The sequence below is a fragment of the Podarcis liolepis genome (genome assembly GCF_965112155.1).
Source record: "Podarcis liolepis genome assembly, chromosome: 3".
Classification (NCBI taxonomy): domain Eukaryota; kingdom Metazoa; phylum Chordata; class Lepidosauria; order Squamata; family Lacertidae; genus Podarcis; species Podarcis liolepis.
In genome coordinates, this window is record NC_139557.1 from 51,822,212 (window position 1) to 51,840,398 (window position 18,187).

Below are 18,187 nucleotides of genomic sequence, written 5' to 3' on the forward strand. Positions count from 1 at the left end.
AGAGTGTATTTTGATGGACTGCAGTTTCATCACTGAAGCTGTGATAATAAAGAAAATCATAAACCTAGTGGCCAGGACCAGCATTCCCTTCTCAGTTACTGAGCCTGATCGGCTTGCTGATCAGAAGGTTGGTGGTTCGAATCCCCACGACGGTGAGCTCCCATTGCTCTGTCCCAGCTTCTGCCAACCTAGCAATTCAAAAGCACACCAATGCAAGTTGATAAATAGGTACCACTGTGGCAGGAAGGTAAATACGAATTTGCTGGCATAATTCAACACCGCTAGAAGTTCTTAAACCACTTTATTTATCTTTTAGTCTTGGCATATTCACAATGGATTGATTCATCTGGTAAGATACCATCACATGTTAGTCATCTACCTAAATATGTTATAGGTGCTATTTAGAATCATAGAATTGTAGCGTTGTAAGGGACCCTGAGGATCATCTACTCCATATCCCTGCAACGCAAGATTATGTAATTGTCACATACAGAGGTCAAACCTGCAACCTTGGTGCTATTAGACCATGCTCTAACCAATTTAGCTATAGATTTAGAATTGCTGTTTTGCTTTGTTTGTCTTAAAATGGTTCATTCTTGCAATTACTAGTAAACATTTAATTCTTTCCATGCTGATTTTTGCTGGTAGTGCATGTATACATGTATGTATAATCAGTTATTTACACCTTCTAGACCCATGGTGTGCTCTAAATTACTGCACATAGACCAAAGAACAATCTTAGACACCACTATCTGCCAAAGGGTATGTTACATGTACAGAACCTGGACCATTATTTTTGTCCAGTGTACTTTGCCAAAATCCACTTGATTCATCTGGTTTGCTAGAGAACTTGCCGCTTTTCATTACTTGTATCGATTATTTATTCATTTCATTTGTATCTCCCCTTTCCACTGTAAGGAGCTTAAGGTGATATCTGTGGTTCTCCCTCTCTTCCCTTTTATCCTCACAATAACCCTGTGAGGTAGGTTAGGCTGAGGGACAATGACTAGCCCAAGGTCACCAAGCAAGTTTCATGGAAGAATAAGGATTTGAACCCTGGTTTCTCAGGTCCTAGTTCAACACTCTTAACCACTGCACCACACTGGCCCTGAAAGATAGTAAAAAGTTCCTTCTTTGTGTTTAACACCTCAGAAGCTAATGCACAGTCTTAGTTCTACAGCTTTCTTCTTTGAAATTGCTTGAGAGTAAAGCCATTTAGTTTACTTCTATTTTTTGCTTTTAACTATTTTAAATTAAACAAATATTCATTTGTTCATCCTTTCTGCTGCCATTTTTGAAACTCTTTCTTAGAGCTTGTAGTGAGTGCATAATCCGCATGCCATGCACCACTGGTACCACATCTTCATAGAATCATATTTTGGAATTCACTGAGAGACATCCTTGACCAGTAATTAAGTACAGGTTTCAAAAAATTTCTTCACAGAACTAAGGTCTTCACAAGTCTTTAGGTCTGTGACTGATGTTTTATTCTGGCTACTGTGCAAGTGTCGGCATTTTCTTTCCCTCTGTTGTATGTAACAGCCAGCGCACAGTCTCCTGGAACTGGGATTCTTCCTTAGTTAAATATTTTAAAGACACTTTTGACTATTTAGTATTTACTTATAGCTCTGTATATTTGTTTGGAGCATTACACTTGCCTGTATTCCTGCACCTGTCATATACTTGTCATTAGTGGTTAAGTTAATGGTTCAGTCTTTTGTGTTTTGGGGTCTCTTTTGTGACTGCATTTTTAAATCATTATTTGCTTACAAAGTATCCTTCTGCAGCCAGCATATGCACTTTCCAAGGCATATTTTGAAAAAAAAATGGTTACATCTGCTGCAGATTATACAAACACTGGCACCTTTTAATCTCATATTGTTGCTATATCTCTTTCACTGTTTTTGTAATTAATTGTTTCTGTCTTTACTGGCTTTGTACTCAAAATGCTCATCTCTTCCCAATTACATTCACTGTTGCTTGCTCTACTGTACTGTGGTGCTGTTTATCGGAATGCACATGTATTCTATGCCATTTCTGCTACCTGTGACATGTTTGAATTGCCTTTTCCAGTGTTAGATCAATCTCTCTTAATTAATACTTCCATTATTTTTGTAAAAAGTATTGCATGGGAAACCTACACCCTCGGGGGGGGGGGCAGAGGGGGAGGTACTGAGGGCCCCACCAGCAAGCGGAGAAGCCTGTATTTCATCCCCTTCTGTGTCATCCTCAGGGTAGCCAATTTGAATGGCTGTAACATAGCTGAATTGTTTCTCAGGCACTAGTAAATCAGTCATTGTTCTTTGGCCACTTTCTTGAGGCACTTTAAAACGTTTTATGGTAGCACAGGATATAAAATGCTGTGGAAAAAATATGTGCTAAAAATATCACTGACTATCAATTCTTGTACAAAAAATGATAAATAGCTTTCTTCCCCCTCATATTTTTCCTCAAATTGCAAATTTGTGAAGGTCTGTCATAATTACATGTGTCAGTCAAAGATTTAAATGCATTACAGTCTGTGTACGTGACTTGATAAATGAACATTAGTCTAGAGGAGGTGGGACAAACCTGCTATTTCACGGTACGGTGCAAATAGATTTCGATTTATGCATTCATCTCTAAGTTCCAAATGATTATTGATTGCATAAATAAATAGGCAATTCTTCTTTTTCAGAACTTTGCAGAAAACACCATGAATGAGCTCCTTGGCTGGTATGGTTATGATAAGGTTGAATTAAAAGATGGAGAAGATATTGAATTCAGGAACTACCCCGCAGATGGGGAGAGCCGACAGCACATTTCTGTTCTCAAAGGTAATGACATTTAATGTCCCTTTGATCAAATATGTTAGTTTTCTTGTTTATTTTATCAGTTTTAAAGGTGACTTCACATGCCAGTGACTTCTAGCAGACAAAATCCAAAAGAGTACAAAACTGAATAAAATACTAGCAGTTATGCATATATAAATCTGCAACAGTAGTACTTCTTGCTGAAATAATCAACTCTCCTGAAGGCACCATTCAAGCAGCTGCCAATGGGTTGAAAAATCATGAGAAAAAGCAGTCTTGTGTTGAACATTGCTGCTGTGAAATCTAGCAGTAGGTTTTTAGAGAGGTCTTACTTGAAAACAAGAGCAATCAATTGTATTAAAAGGTTTCTAGAAGCCTGCAGCCAAAACAACTGGCCTACCTCTTAGTGTTCCTCATTGTCTCCTTAGGGTGGCTATGTCACAATGTTGTAGCAACAGTAGGAGACACTTGCCTAAGATAGACTTTAGATCTAACAATACAATGCACCTTTGTTTTCTGGTCAAGAGTTCCAAGTCTTCCAAGCTTCCTTTGCCTGCCCACATCTATGCCTCCACCCCCCATAGAGTCTCTTCATTTGTGTGTAATTCTATTTTACTCTGACTTTCTCCTTGACTCCTTACTTCAACTTAACGTGCTTCTACACTCGGGCTTTAGGTTGTTACACAGACAATACTGTTCCATTATCAGCTGGAAGTAAAACTTAGAACTGTGGCTCCACATGTTGCAGTTCTTGCTACCACCTTGCAATCATTTGTGCACTACAAGTGGATCATAGATGAAATAGTACTGGTGGGCATAACTGCTGCATTATACAGTAAATAAACAATAATCACATTCCCTTTGGGGTTTCCCCTTGCAGTCTTGGATGGAGTTGAATGGGGCCATCTGCAAAGCAACTTGGACTGTAAGGGGTTCTTTTTCCACAGTGCTGATTTGTAGCCAAAACCAAATATTGTGATTAGTGCACACTCTTGCTATCAAGCAACTTGCAAAGTCGCAGAAGTAGTATGAGAATAAGAAGGTAGCAGACTCACATAGCATCAGCTGAATGTATGCTGGTTGCTGCTGCTTTATTGCTGTAGTCCTTGCCCATGGTCTGCATTGTACTGGGAAAGGGAAAGTCCTTGTCGTGCACCAGGTGGAGGGCTACCTGGAAAGCGATGAGGGAGGTGCAGGATCAATAATGAATAAAAAGAGAACCTACCCATGTGACGCTGACACAGAAACCTCATACATTCATTATGTAAAATGTATCTCTCCCCACTTCTCTTTCCCTCCCAACCTTATACTATATGCAACATCAAAGTCCCACATCGAATATGACTGTTCTACAGAAGGGACTTTATGAACTGAAAATTGGGACGCAAAGCACAAGTAGATAAATAGACAGCGTTTCTGTGCGCTGTTCTGGTTCACCAGAAGTGGCTTAGTCATGCTGGCCACATGACCCGGAAGCTGTACGCCGGCTCCCTCGGCCAATAAAGCAAGATGAGCGCCGTAACCCCAGAGTCGGTCACAACTGGACCTAGTGGCCAGGGCTCCCTTTACCTTTACCTTTATGTACTCTTGTAACCAAATAAAATCTTTACCTTTATGTACTCTTGTAACCAAATAAAATCTTTAATAAAACATTTTAAAAAACAAAAAGAACAAAAAAGAGTAATTATTGATTACTGCAGCAGCAGATAACACTTCCCAGCCAGATCCTCTGTAGATGGCAGTAAGTAAGTGGTAGAGAGACAGAAAAGAGGACCAGTAGGTGGCATTTTAAATCTCTTGCCTCAGGTTTTTCTCCCCCATTGGGGGCACCTTCTGTTGTTTGTATTTAGGGGATCAACCGGTTGGGGGCCTATATTTTAGTCACTAAGACAATACTCACTTGCCCAAAGTTGGGCATTGAAGTAGACCTTTTGTAGTGTCTGTTTAGTCTGTTCCATATGGCCAGGCTGTGCGTTTATAAGGTTTTGACCAACAGCAGTAACCATTAACATAGAATGCTTGGTGTTCACCAGCATATATGGCTGTGCTCTTCATTTCTTCAGTCTGGTAATTTCCCTTCTCTGGCAGTCTGAACTACACCTCTCTGCTTCTGTGGCTGTGATGGTTGCAGACTGCCACAGGTAAGAGAATAGAAAGGCACATGTGCAGTTTTTTTCTGGGCACATTTCACATTCATGAATCCTTCCCCCACTTTTGCTCTGTAAGATCACCAAGCCAATAATTTTGGCTCAGCACTAATTATTGATATTGTGGGCAGTATTTAAAATTCTATAAGTATGTGTGTGTGTTGAAAAGGAGAAACAAAAATATATGCACTTTTCACAATTTTTAGTTTTAATGAGGTCACCATCCACATAAAATCAATAAAGTAACTCAGAAACTTTATCTGCAGAAAACGGTTTTCATATAGAATATTTCATCCAGTTTAAATTATATCATTATAAACATATGGTCCATGTTATGTGTTTCATGTTACAAATGAGGACACTGGACACCTTGGAAGCAATATTCATTTTACAGAATACACATAGAAAAAATAAATGGTTTTTATGATTCAAAGTGAGAGCTCATTTTAAGAGTGCAGTCATAAAGAAAAGTGCAAAAGCAATTGTAATGAATTGCCGCAAGCTGAATCCAAGTTAAAGGGAAATAAAAGGAATAAAAAAATGAATGCATGTACTAAGGAATTCTATTTTCCCTGAAATAATATTTTATTGTTAGCTTTAGTTATTAATATCTGATAATATGTGTATACAGTAATGTTAATGCCAGTAGATTAAGTATGTATATTTGTTTTTGTATTCTGCAAATAGGGATCCAAGCTTGGTTAAGGTATAGTTAAGGTGTGATTGAAAACATTTAAATAATTTATTACATTTAAAGACTGGTTTTACTTCAGTGTTTTGTTGAATGATGATTCTAATTAAGGCTAAAAACCTAAGTACATATACTAGCAAATAAGTACCAATTGATTTAGTGAGATTTTGGGCCAAAATAGGCATTATGGTAAATGTGTGCTCCTGCTAAAGATGGCTACCACACTTCGATGTCCCTGATCCCTTCTGTTCTGTCTACCTGTAAAACGTAACTCATAACATGGTGTCATAATTTACTAGGTTTCCTTAATGCCACTCCATGCTACTGACTATCAGTAGTGGAAAATGTGTCAATATATATGAAACAAGGAGGAGCAGAGAACCATGTGAAATCTGTAGGCCACCTGGGAACAGGCAACAAAAGTACCAAGCCAAGTGGGGGGGAAAGTAGGTCTACAGTTTGAACATGGTAAGAGAAGGATTATTGATAATGGTCAACTGTTATTCCAGTTTTCTGGAGGTCTTCAGTGCTAGATATTAAACCTCAGTCAGTCATGAAGATGCTAAAGAGCTGTTCGTCTTGCTTTGGAATACTGTAGTAGATACTGTAGTCTTGGATAAGGGGCCACAATTTGTGATAGAAGATTTTTGTAGCATTCACATGTCTATTCCCAAAGCAATGGAAAGGCTGAATCATCCATCAAAATGGTTAAGAGAATTTTGACCAAAGCCAGAAAAATGAGAATTGATCCATATTTAGCCATTCTGGATCTCTGGAACAGAACTTTGCTAGTCTTAGATAGGAGTCCAGCAAAGGGACTGCTGGGTCAAAGGAGAAAGACTTTGCTGCCTATACTACAGCCAGAGGGCCACAACAGGTGAGCTAAACTTATAGCAGCACAGAAATGAAGAAAGGCTTGTTACTACAACCAGCCAGCTGAAGGACCTACCCAAAGTACACATGGATGAGCATGTCTGGATAAAGCCAATAGAGTGACAGGAAAGCTGAGGTCCTAATTCAGGAGAGCATACCCTTATTTGATGTGGTGACCCAGAGGTTCCAAGTCTTGAGAAGACATTTGTGTTGAAACCATTGAGCCGTAGCAGACTCAGAACCAGCAGGACAGAATGAAAGGAGGCAGCTTTGGGAAGCAGCAGATCTTGCTCAAGTCGGAGAGGGCCCAGATTCTCTTCCCCTCCCTCCCCCCAAGTGAATGGGAGACAGATCATCTCATCCCATGCTCCTTGAGATGCAAAATATATCAGCTATCAACAGGGAAGTATAACTAACTATGTATTATAACCGATTTAAGACTCTGGTAGATTGACAGATACAGAGACCACCACCTAAAAGATTATAATTGAATTCAAGGAGTTAGATGAGGGTTTAAAAACTATGCATATTCGCTTTAAAAATAGTTCTCTTTTATTAAAGTTGTAAAAGGATATATGCAGAACACTACTGTATAGGAGAGTTGGGGAAGTAGACAGGAAGAGTAGCCCAGTGTCACAGATTGAGAGGACAGCTGCCAGAAGCAACTTTGCAAACACCACAGAGACCTAGCAGGAGGGACAAAAAGTTCAAAGTAGCCTTGTTTAATAAAGGGCATATATATATCCTGCCTGATTCATTAGTGGTTGCAAATGCCACATGATACAACAGACGTACAAATAAAACGTCATATTCTAATGAGATAACATGTTTCAGGGGTAGCCAGTGTGGTGCTGTTTAGATGTTGCTGGACCACAACTCCTATCATTCCTGATAACTGGCCATGATGGCTGGAGCTGATGGGAGTTGGAGTTCAACAACACTTGGAAGGCATCATATTGGCCACCTCCAGCTTATGAAGGGCAGGGAGGAATTAGGCCCTTACATGCCTCAGTATCTAAGAATACAGTGGTACCTCGGGTTAAGAACCTAATTTGTTCTGAAGGTCCGTTCTTAACCTGAAACTGTTCTTAACCTGAGGTACCACTTTAGCTAGTGGGGCCTGCCGCTGCTGTTGCATCACCGCCGTACGATTTCTGTTCTCATCCTGAAGCAAAGTTCTTAACCCACGGTACTATTTCTGGGTTAGCGGAGTCTATAACCTGAAGTGTCTGTAACCTGAAGCATCTGTAACCCGAGGTACCACTGTAATCACTATGTGTTAGTTTGCAAATGGTTGCAGGATGCATTCTTCACACCACAAGCCTCATGGCCAAAAGGAAGGCATGCTGAGTTAGTTGGTCCCCAAGTAAGTATATCTGATTAGCAGTTTTTATATGTTATATGTTTATATGTATTCTGTTGTTTTTTTTTAAACAGAAAATTCTTTGCCAAAAACAAAATTACCTGAAGACAGTGTTATTTCATCCTACAACATAAACGCAGGCTATCCGGGGCTTACCACAGGAAATGGACTCTCAGACTCACCAGCAGGATTGAAGGAGCATGGGAATGTACCCATTATTGTACCATTAATTCCACCACCTTTCATAAAGCCACCAGCAGGTAAATTACTTAATTTGTAATGACCTCGGGCAGAAGTTCTGTTCTTGTTAGATACTGCTTCCTTATAAAATATTCTATTTACAATTATAAATGATTGATTAAGAATTGCAGAAACATGGAAACCCTTAACGGTTTCTCTCGCTAAGTGCTTTTAAAAAGTCATTGGATTAGAGCCAAACTAAATTAGTTGCACTTAGATCCCATTGATTCCCATGGGAACTAGGGCTGCAATCCTAACTCACTTATCTGGGAATAGCATCACTTATGACTTACTTACGAGTAGATATGCTTAGGATTGCAGTCTAAGTAATAACTGAATTATCCCACTGATTTCAATGGGACTTACGTGAAACTAACTTAGATGGGTAATGATTTCAACACAGTGGGATATATAGTATATTTTAGCAGACATTTTCTAAAAATGTCTTTGTTCACCCCAGCCTTTTCAGAGTAGTGATACTTGTAAAGGTGTGAAGGTGTGTTTGTTAGGGATATGCAAGGGCCCCAAGATTCATCTTGTATCTGTGCTTTTAGAAAATCTGAAGCTATTTCTGAGTTGCTCTGTTCGTTTTGATCTGTAATCATAGGTGCCGACTCCATGGGGCCTGAGGGGGCCCGAGCCCCCTCAAAAATTCGTTTGGGGGGGCTCTGCCCCCCCAATAATCTCGGGCGCCCCTCCAGCAGAGCGCCACCGCCGCCCCTCCCCCAGCCCAAAATGCACAGGGTCGGGCTGCATGCCTCCTGCCCTCCCTCCCGAGCAAAAGCTCCACCCAATTTCCTTCGGAGCTGATTAATAGGCGCAGCACGCTCTCCCCTATTCGCTCACGAGGAGGCGGTGCCACTTTATCTGCATATTCATGAGCTTATTTATTATTCATGAGCTTTCGCGGGCTCCCCCAATATTTTTTATAAGTCGGCGCACCTGTCTGTAATTCAGGTTCCAAGCCACTCAGTATAAAACAAAGCTTTGTGTTCCTCATATACTGTACTCTTATGGGGAATCTTAAAAAATGGGTATGCCCCCCCCCGAAGCAGATAAAATTGGCTGGCACAGGAGCCCCAGGGGTTTTTGTGGGGATTCACTTTCCTCTATAATCCATATTAGGGTAATACCTTTATATTATGCCCACTAAAACTTCAAAATCCCTATTAGTTTCATATTTTCAAGGGGAGAACAGGGGGTTAGTCTTTTGCTCTGTCTTATCTTAAAATAATTAAGATGTTTCTGAGTGGTGTGTAATCTTGCTTGTACATTTTTTTAAACACGGGCAGCTTCGCCCCAGTGAGCTACTTTCCCCTGTACTTGTTTGTGTTGCAAAATGATGCCCTTCAATGGGCAAAGGTGAAGCTGTCCCTAATACCTCCTGCAGAGTTATAAAGAGCTCTGGAGGCCCCTCCTCTCCCAAGTAAAGCAGTAATTTTTTTAAGGGTTAAATGAAGCTCTACTTAACAGTGAGACATGTGGCTTTGTTGGTGTCCTGCTCCAGCTCGGGGGTAAGGGATGTTGACATCATGATTTAGCCAGAGGAGGAGTAAAATTACCCTGAATCATTAGCAGCATTATTTTAGCCACAGCACAGAAAAGTTGCACAAACCTACGTTTTATTTTGTATTTATGATTTATACTTGCACACCACTTTGCAGTTTTTAAGTATAAAGCAGGACATCAACAAAGCCACATGTCTCACTGTTAAGTATAAAGCAGTTTGTAAATATTTTAAAATAAATAAATGTTCCCAAATCCAATCCATCATATCGCCACTTAGGACTCTGAAACATCCCAGTCTGAAACTCTGGTGAACTACTGCCAGACAGTGTAGACAATATTGAGCTAGGTGGTTAATGGTTGTGTGCCTAGCCTCAATTGCAGCCTAATATGGCAGACAGGTTGTATGAAGGCTTTGCTTGGGATACCTCTTCAGATCTGAGCAATAGCAACCACATCCGTATTTATTAACTTCCCTGATGTTACGTGTGAGATTATAATGTCCTGCAAATTCCATGAGATTTCTTTTAATCAAAGGAATTATGCATTCATACAGTAAATTTTTAAGTGATTGATTGGTATGAGTTCTATTCGCTTCAGTTGGGTGTTTCAGCGGTAGAGTGCATTAAAGAATGTCTGAAAGTATTTAAGTAATATAAAGGAAGATTATCAGGATTAATATCAAGCATGTAACTAAACAACCATAGTAGTGATATTAATATCATGTGCCTGTCATGTTGATGAACTCATCTAGGGAAAACTGTGTTTCAGTTCAGATTGAAATCCTGTCTATTGCCTCTGAAGGTCTTGATATGATCAAATATATATGCCCTAGAGAGACTGTGCTGAAATGTTTTATATTTTCGTGACATTCTTATCTGGAGCAATTCTCTCCCATGTGGCATTTCTCGAGGTTTATATGAGGTATGATTCATTTGTATTGGGTGCTGTTTTTCATAAACTGCAAAAGTAACTCTTATGGCTACAGTAGGGTGTTTAATTGCTATGTTATTATTTACTGTTGTATACATTCCAGTAATTGCTGAATTTATATAACAGCAGGCTCAAATGTGTATCTGTTTAAGTTGTTGGGAGTTTTGTTGCACTCTATTGACTTAATTGAAGGGAGAAATAGACCTAATATAGACTCAACATGTAGCAAAGAGCATTGTTAATGCTTTGTGAAAGAAATTAGGAATCATATAATGTACCAATCTTGTCAGCTATATAGGTGAAATTCAGGTTGGCATACTGGTATAAAAGGGGAAATATAAAAAGCAGAAAGATAGGAATGAGGCGGGTGGGAATTAATGAGCAGTACTTGAAGGAGTGTTACATAGAAGTTGAGTCTTACATAGAAGTTGAGATTTGTGTAGGAGAGCCATGGCAGTGCCAAAGGGCTTTGGAACTAACTGCCCCTTGAAATTTGACTAGCAACCACACTGTTTGTCTTTAGATGCTAGTTCAAGACATTTTACACAGCCACTGAATTTGAAAGAGCAGTGAGACAAAAGCTGAAGGCTGTCTCACATACAGTTTCTTTTGCTGAGCTTTGATGATTTTATTATATTGACGTTGCTTTTTATTTAACTTACTGCGACCTACCCTGAGACCTTTGGTTTATATAAATAATCTAACTAACAAATAAATAAATAAATATGAAGAACTAGATTTAAATCTAGGAGATCTGGGTCCAAAATACAGATGCAATGGCAGAAGATGTGGTTCTTCCTCTGTCATACAGAAATTGTTCTGAGTTTTATGGGTGCATAGGCAGGTAGTACTAAATCCCACCCCTCCTGGACTGGCAGTTTACCTCCCTGCAATAGTTCCTGGTGCCATTTTTCCTTCAGTCTTGTCTCCAACACCTGAAGTGAGCCCAGGGAGAGAAATACATTTGGTGATGGGGAGTTAAGGAGGGATAAGAGGAACTGTTCAGCACCCCTTGCCCCCTCCTCCTTGCCATATGCTGCTGAGGCTGAGAAAACATCAGTGAGGTGGCCTGTAGTGGTGGCAGCAGAGTGGGATAGCAGCTGAGAAGATGTTCTGGCCTGTTGTGACTGTTCCTCTGTGGCTTGCCTGGGCTGCCCACTGCTGCTTCCTCTCTCATTTGCTGCTGTGATGAGATGGCTCCCATCATGCTGTAGTGTGCAGAGCTGTCTGTTGGTGGCTAGCCAAACTACCACATGAAAACAGCCTTAAGGCAAATATATAACAGGAAATACTAGACACCTCAGAAATAGGCAACATTACAAAACCTGTCAATATGTTTCTTGTAATATTTACTACCTTGAAAATTGACAAGGCAAAAACAATATCTGATTTTAAGAGAGGGAGACAAAAAAAACCAAATTCTTCGTTCCTGTGAGCTCTTAACAGTTTTCTTAAAAGCAAACAAACAGAGATAAGCTCTTGAATTTGAAAGTTTCTTGTCTCTAAATAACATAGGCCTAAAGCTTTCACATTGCTGATAATCTTCTTGGAAAGTAAAGCTAGGGTGGGGGGTGGGAAGAGGATATGAGAGCAGTTTAGTTATACTAGATTTCCACTGGCTTTATTCATTCACTTCAGACTGAAAGAGGGAGGGGGAAGAGCAACGAAACGTTCTTCTTAATTAAGACTTAAAATGACACTGCAAACTTTTGATGATTAATTGAAGCATGCTTTTGCCTGATGCATATTTAGTTATTATAATGTGATAATTTTACCTTGTTATTCAAACTGTTCCCACTGGGAGCATGATTTAACACTGTGAACGCTCCATGTTTATTGCATTGTTCATTATGAAACATACACAGGCTGGAAAACCATAAGGAGACACGTATAAGTGCTGTTTGTACAACAGTTAAGGGAAGTACTGCTTCCACCTCTAATGACATAACCCTGGAGTAGAAAACACAAGCTGAAACTCCTTGAATATCTATTAGCTATATGAATGGCAGAGACAGTCATTCTGGTCCTTAGACAGCAAGGATAATAAATGTGTTGATAATATCACCTCCTCTAATTACAACAGTTAAGATGTTTATTGAGATAAACAAGTGCAGATATTGTTTTGTTTCTGTTTTCCAAACTGTGTTTGAATTATAACACATGGTGGTCTAAATATGTTTTTTATAGCACTTGGGAAAAAGAGGTAGCTCGTTAGCAGGATTTTACTTTAATAGCAAGTAGCTCATATTGGGGGTATTAACATAAAGATTTTGGGGTGATTGACACATGATCTGAAAAGTCACACTCCTTCCAGTTTGTTGCTCTATATTCCAGGTACACAACAAAGATACCAGCAGTAAAGAATGTTTTTCTTCACTAGATGTATAAAGGCATGCAGATTGATATTTTAGGAGATGGGCAGAGCAATCTTTACCATGATGCTGGAGGGGGTTAGGATACAACAGAGATTCTGAACTTGTTGATGATGTAGTGGCTGCAAATAGGCTATTGCTGCTGCTAGTGTAATGCCCTAAAGTGGGATGGAATCAGGTCAGGGTGGAGACAGCTGCATCCTAAGTCCACTGCATCCTAAGTCAGCCAGGCAGCTGGAGACAGATCTGATCTGAGCCTTTCTGCAGTGCCAGCCTGAGGCTGGAGTAACAAAAATTCAGAAAAAAAGCCTGCCTCTCTTCTACCCTGACCTGATGGAATGACTGGAAGAGCATGGCATTGAATCCTACCCAGAGTATTTGGTTACTTTTAAGGCAATATTTCATGGAAAGCTTGACTTCTTTGTAGCAATGGCAAAACAACTTCAGGTTTGCTTAAGTTCTGGTGTAGATTCCAGACTTGTTCTTATAAATATTAGTACCAATTAATATTTGTTATTGTATATTGTTGTTTAGGAAGGGGGAGGAAATCACCAAGTGGGGGCCTGCAACAAAATTTTGCAGTATGGAGTGTTCATGTTCAGCCTGTTAGTGCTGCCATTTCCCATGATACTCTGTTCCATCCCTGTGCCTTTTATTCCCTCCTACCGCTCAGCAGACACTCAACATTCTGTTGGTTTGTTCTGGTGTTTAAAAAATCCCCATAGGTTATTTTTCTGTATTTCTTCATACCTAAGAGTTCCGCTGAACCAGCTGATACTACTTTCCTGTGTGTGGATGGTGCTATTTTAGTTATGGCCCTGTTCACACAGCACACTGCCCCATTAGTTATAAATCATTATTAAGTTAACCATAGCTAAAATTGATTGTTCAAATGCAGGCACACAGCTTAACTATGGTTTACTAACTATAGTTAATGGGAGCTCATTGATCAAGATTTGTGGCTGGTTTATATTAACCGTAGCTTAGCATGATGCCCAAACTCCTTAGCTATGGTTAAGAGACAGGAGGCACTTAAAAAGTCAATGAGCTGCCAATATAAAGCGGCTGTAAAGCCAAGCCATCCATGCTCTGGTCTCAGTGGCTCTTGCTAGTGTCTTTTACTCTGCCTAGCAACAGCTGTTCTTCCTGCCCTGCCCCACCTATAGGGAACAATTTATACAAGTGCTTCACTGTGCTGCAAGCCAAGGGAACCTCGTAGCTTGCTCTCAGCTACTGATCACTGTAGAATTCTTTTTGCTTTTCAGCAAGGCATAATAGAGAATATGAAAATGGCACAAGGAATGGCACAACTTTTAAATGGGGGTGGGGAAGTTTCCATCTTTTGTATATGCTGGTAAACTCAGAAGAACAGAAGGAGGGAGTTGATTCTGTTTGTTACTGGGAGGAGGGAGGGCGACAGGGACTGCCACAAGAGAAGGCATGACTCATACAGCTGACCAGTACCAAATGGCCTGGTGCTGCTGCTGATACAGTGAGGCACTGCTATGGAAAGGGTGTTTGAGATAGCTGGTGTTTGAGATAGCTGGCTGGAGTTGTGGAGAGGGTGTTTCTGATACTACCTCAGATAAATTCAGCTGTGATATAATGAGTCATGGTTACTAACATCTGCAAGTTACCTTCCGATTATATAGGACATTGTTGTATATATCAGTGATGGATTCACCTTCTGGGAGTCAATTTACTATAGATATATGGAATTCTATATCTACAATGTTGCAGATTGTGGAAACACAGTAAAGAAAAGAATGAACTTTGATACTGTTGCCTATACTTTGTCTGAGTGACTGACATCACTTGAACCCATCCCTGTTATCCTGTTATCTGACAAAGGATATCTGTCACCCTGCTTTTCTCAGTACAAAACAAATGCATGTGTTTTAGCTAGAAGCCAGATCTTGAAAAACGCTTGTGTTTTGTGTATGCTTCTCATATCTGATGGATTCCATAAGGTGAAACAGGTCAAAATGTGAATGTAAATTATAGTTGGTCTGCAGGATCATAACTTCTGCATTCCATTCTCCTTGTCTGAAATAGTGGATATTTCACAAGGACCACTTACAGTTTTTGTATAGTTAGTACCTGAACAATATTAATGCAATCCACAGACATACTACTATTTCCTCTAGCCATGACAAACTTTCTAATGACTCTAATTGCCAAATGACTCATAGGATGTACAGCAGCCTTCCAAACTGGTGGACAAGAGCTGTAGTGCAGTTCTTTAAAGGTAATGGTAAAGGGTCCAGTCATGGATGACTCTGGGGTTGCGGCGCTCATCTCGCTTTATTGGCCAAGGGAGCCAGCGTACAGCTTCCAGGTCATGTGGCCAGTATGACTAAGCCGCTTCTGGCGAACCAGAGCAGCGCACAGAAACGCCGTTTACCTTCCCGCCGGAGTGGTACCTATTTGTCTACTTGCACTTTGACGTGCTTTCGAACTGCTATGTTGGCAGGAGCAGGGACTGAGCAACGGGAGCTCACCCTGTTGTGGGGATTCGAACCACTGACCTTCCAATCAGCATTCCCTAGGCTCAGTGGTTTAGACCACAGCGCCACCCGAGTCCCACCAAATCTTATGCAGCCATCAAAGTCTGTACTATATCAGAGTCCATGTTGATTCTGACTTTCTGGGTGGGACTTTCTGGGCTTGAATTGGTTGGGGAAAGTGCAGCACAGCCATTAATAGACAGTAAGTACTTAGTGCTTTGGTATTTTTTCATTAAATTAATTTTGTCATTGTTATTCCCTCCATCCTAATTGCAGTGTTGATCTTAATGATCCATAGGAACAGCTTGCTTTCCAATACATGTTGCATTCCTTTATTTACACTGTTTTTAAATCAGAACTAGACACGTGTATTCTTTCCTGTATTTGTGGGTGAAGGGAATACACTAGATCAAGATTCAGTGGAGTCTCCACTGGTAGAAAGGGGAAGTAATTTTTGCCAAATTTGCCCTTGCTTCTGTAACCCCCAGCACCATCTCCCACATTGTTCCAGAGAGTCCCCCAGATTTTATTTTGCCAGGAGGTATAGAAGGCTGCAAGGGAACAAGAAACTGGCATAAATTATCTCCTCCCCACTTTCCCCTGCAGATGCATTCAAAAAGTGGAGTTCCACTCCTCCCAGGTATGGATCCAACCCCATGTCTTTAAATCATAATGTGAGAGGCAAAACCCATGCCATCACATTGTAGTTTTCAGATCTAAGGCCAGCTAGGCAGGACTTGGGGTGAAGATTCAAGGGAGAGTGTCCCACAGAACATCATTGGGATCAAGCCTGTATTGAGTGAAAGCTATGATCAGGTACAGGTAGAACCTTGGCAGAGGCTCAGATCCACAAAGAGCAATTCAGACAGGCCAATGGGACCAGGACTAAAAGGACAGGTAAGAAGTAGGCAGGCAGAAAGGAGCACAATGGCAGTAGGCATCTAGGGCCAGCATCAGGTTCAGGCATAGTTTTGCTGGTTTGGCTGGAAGGTTGGGATCAGTAAATTTAGGGGAAACTCAGGTAGTGCTTTCATTTCAAGGAAACAGGGTGCCTTTCCATTGGGCAGTTAGTGCTACAGCATCATCTAGGAATTACCTTCTGGAGAGCAGAGACCAAAGTAGCATTGTTTTAATCCTTGTCAACCAGTGTAGACTGAAGCCAGGTCTGAACTATAAGATCTATATTTGTTGAAATAGCACAATGGATCCCTAAAATTAGGGCTCTCTGGATGTGCCCTTGAATGACAAGTTCAGTGTTTATGAGTTTATGTCATATATGCAAAGTAACTTCACAGTGTGTGTGTGTGTGTGTGTGTGTGTGTGTGTATTTGCTCAGAAGTAAGTCCCACTGAGTAAAATGGAATTTACTCTCAGGTAAGTGAATACAGGATTTCAGTCTTGATTTTACTGTATACTGGGGTGGATGTTGAACCACTTTCAGAAAAGAAGTTCAGCAGGTCAGTATCAAAGAAAGCAGCATTAGGAACCCAAGCTTGTGTTTTCAAACTCAGTTTGCCACAGTGATCACAACGCTGGTACTCTGTTTGATTGCTATAAAGATGCCCCAAAGACTAATTACTATACCAGTTTGTAGTCCATGCACTATGAACAATTCAAGGTTCAGAGAATCTGTCATAAAACCATCCCATTCCCACTGCAAAGGATTTGTTGTGTAGCAGCACTGTCATAATTCTGCAGAATTATTGGCTAACTAATTTGTACTAAAGGCATTTGGCTCCTTTCCCTAGCTACTATAACTCAAAACTATGTGCCACATTTGATTAATGTCAACAGAATAAATATTGCCAGTTTAATAACATTTTCCCCACTCCCAATTTGTGTTGTGATTTATATTTGTCAATAAAAGTTGCACGATGTTGACAATGAGCTTTTAGATTTAATCAGGCTCTTCATCTTTAAAGCCATGAGAGTTTGTGTTTTATGCACAGAGATTATGTGTTTTATCATCCTTTCAAATTCACTAGGTCAGAATCTTTGCAGGAAACTGTGACAGAAAACTGGCTGTCTGGAAAGATTTGAATGATTCTGAAGCTAGGATGCTTAGGAGAAGGGAACAGAGAAGTGTGATCATAAAGAATGCATGCGCATGAAAATGCAGTCCATGCAGATTGGAACTCCATGAGAACCATGCTGCATGATCCTTAAATTTGTAGGAAGCAGAGCACGGTGAAGTATAATTCAATTAAATAATGCATATATACATACATACATTTTAATTACAGATAGGTAGCCGTGTTGGTCTGCCATAGTCAAAATAAAAAAATTCCTTCCAGTAGCACCTTAAAGACCAACTAAGTTAGTTCTTGGTATGAGCTTTCGTGTGCATATCTGAAGAAGTGTGCATGCACACGAAAGCTCATACCAAGAACTAACTTAGTTGGTCTTTAAGGTGCTACTGGAATACATTTTAATGTGAATTCAGCATATGCCACCAGTATATAGCAATTATATTAAGGCAACAATACTATGCAGATATTTGATGATCAATCTAATTGAACACAATAGGACTTAATTACAAATAAGCAATCATAAGAACAGGCTCACACAAGTATTGGTCATGCTTGAGAAATTTCTATTTATTTCTACATACACTGGACCAAACAGGATCAAATGCCATGTTTTAGAGTACATGTGGATAGCCTGTGGCCTTGTAGGTATTCCATACTGCCTGCTCTAAGTCACTTTCTTCCACCACTGGACTTCGCATGTAATTTGTGGGTTCCCAAGCCTATTAAGTAGCTG

At 40.2% G+C, this 18,187-nt stretch overlaps 1 protein-coding gene and 1 long non-coding RNA gene across 5 annotated transcripts in view; one reads left to right on the forward strand and one right to left on the reverse strand.

Moving 5' to 3' along the window:
* Positions 1 to 18,187, forward strand: part of SOBP (sine oculis binding protein homolog) — a 142,175-nt gene that overhangs the window by 18,457 nt on the left and 105,531 nt on the right. For 3 of the 4 annotated variants that reach the window (XM_083497630.1, XM_083497632.1, XM_083497633.1), the window contains exons 2-3: positions 2,678 to 2,816; positions 7,941 to 8,126. In XM_083497630.1, coding sequence (XP_083353756.1) covers positions 2,678 to 2,816; positions 7,941 to 8,126 — 325 coding nt within the window. The remainder of the gene's footprint in view (positions 1 to 2,677; positions 2,817 to 7,940; positions 8,127 to 18,187) is intronic. The other variant, XM_083497631.1, reaches the window with a different exon arrangement.
* LOC310704381 overlaps positions 1 to 18,187 on the reverse strand; it is a 32,021-nt gene that overhangs the window by 12,321 nt on the left and 1,513 nt on the right. Inside the window, exon 2 of the long non-coding RNA XR_014524750.1 lies at positions 3,848 to 3,959. This is a non-coding gene — a long non-coding RNA (uncharacterized lncRNA). The remainder of the gene's footprint in view (positions 1 to 3,847; positions 3,960 to 18,187) is intronic.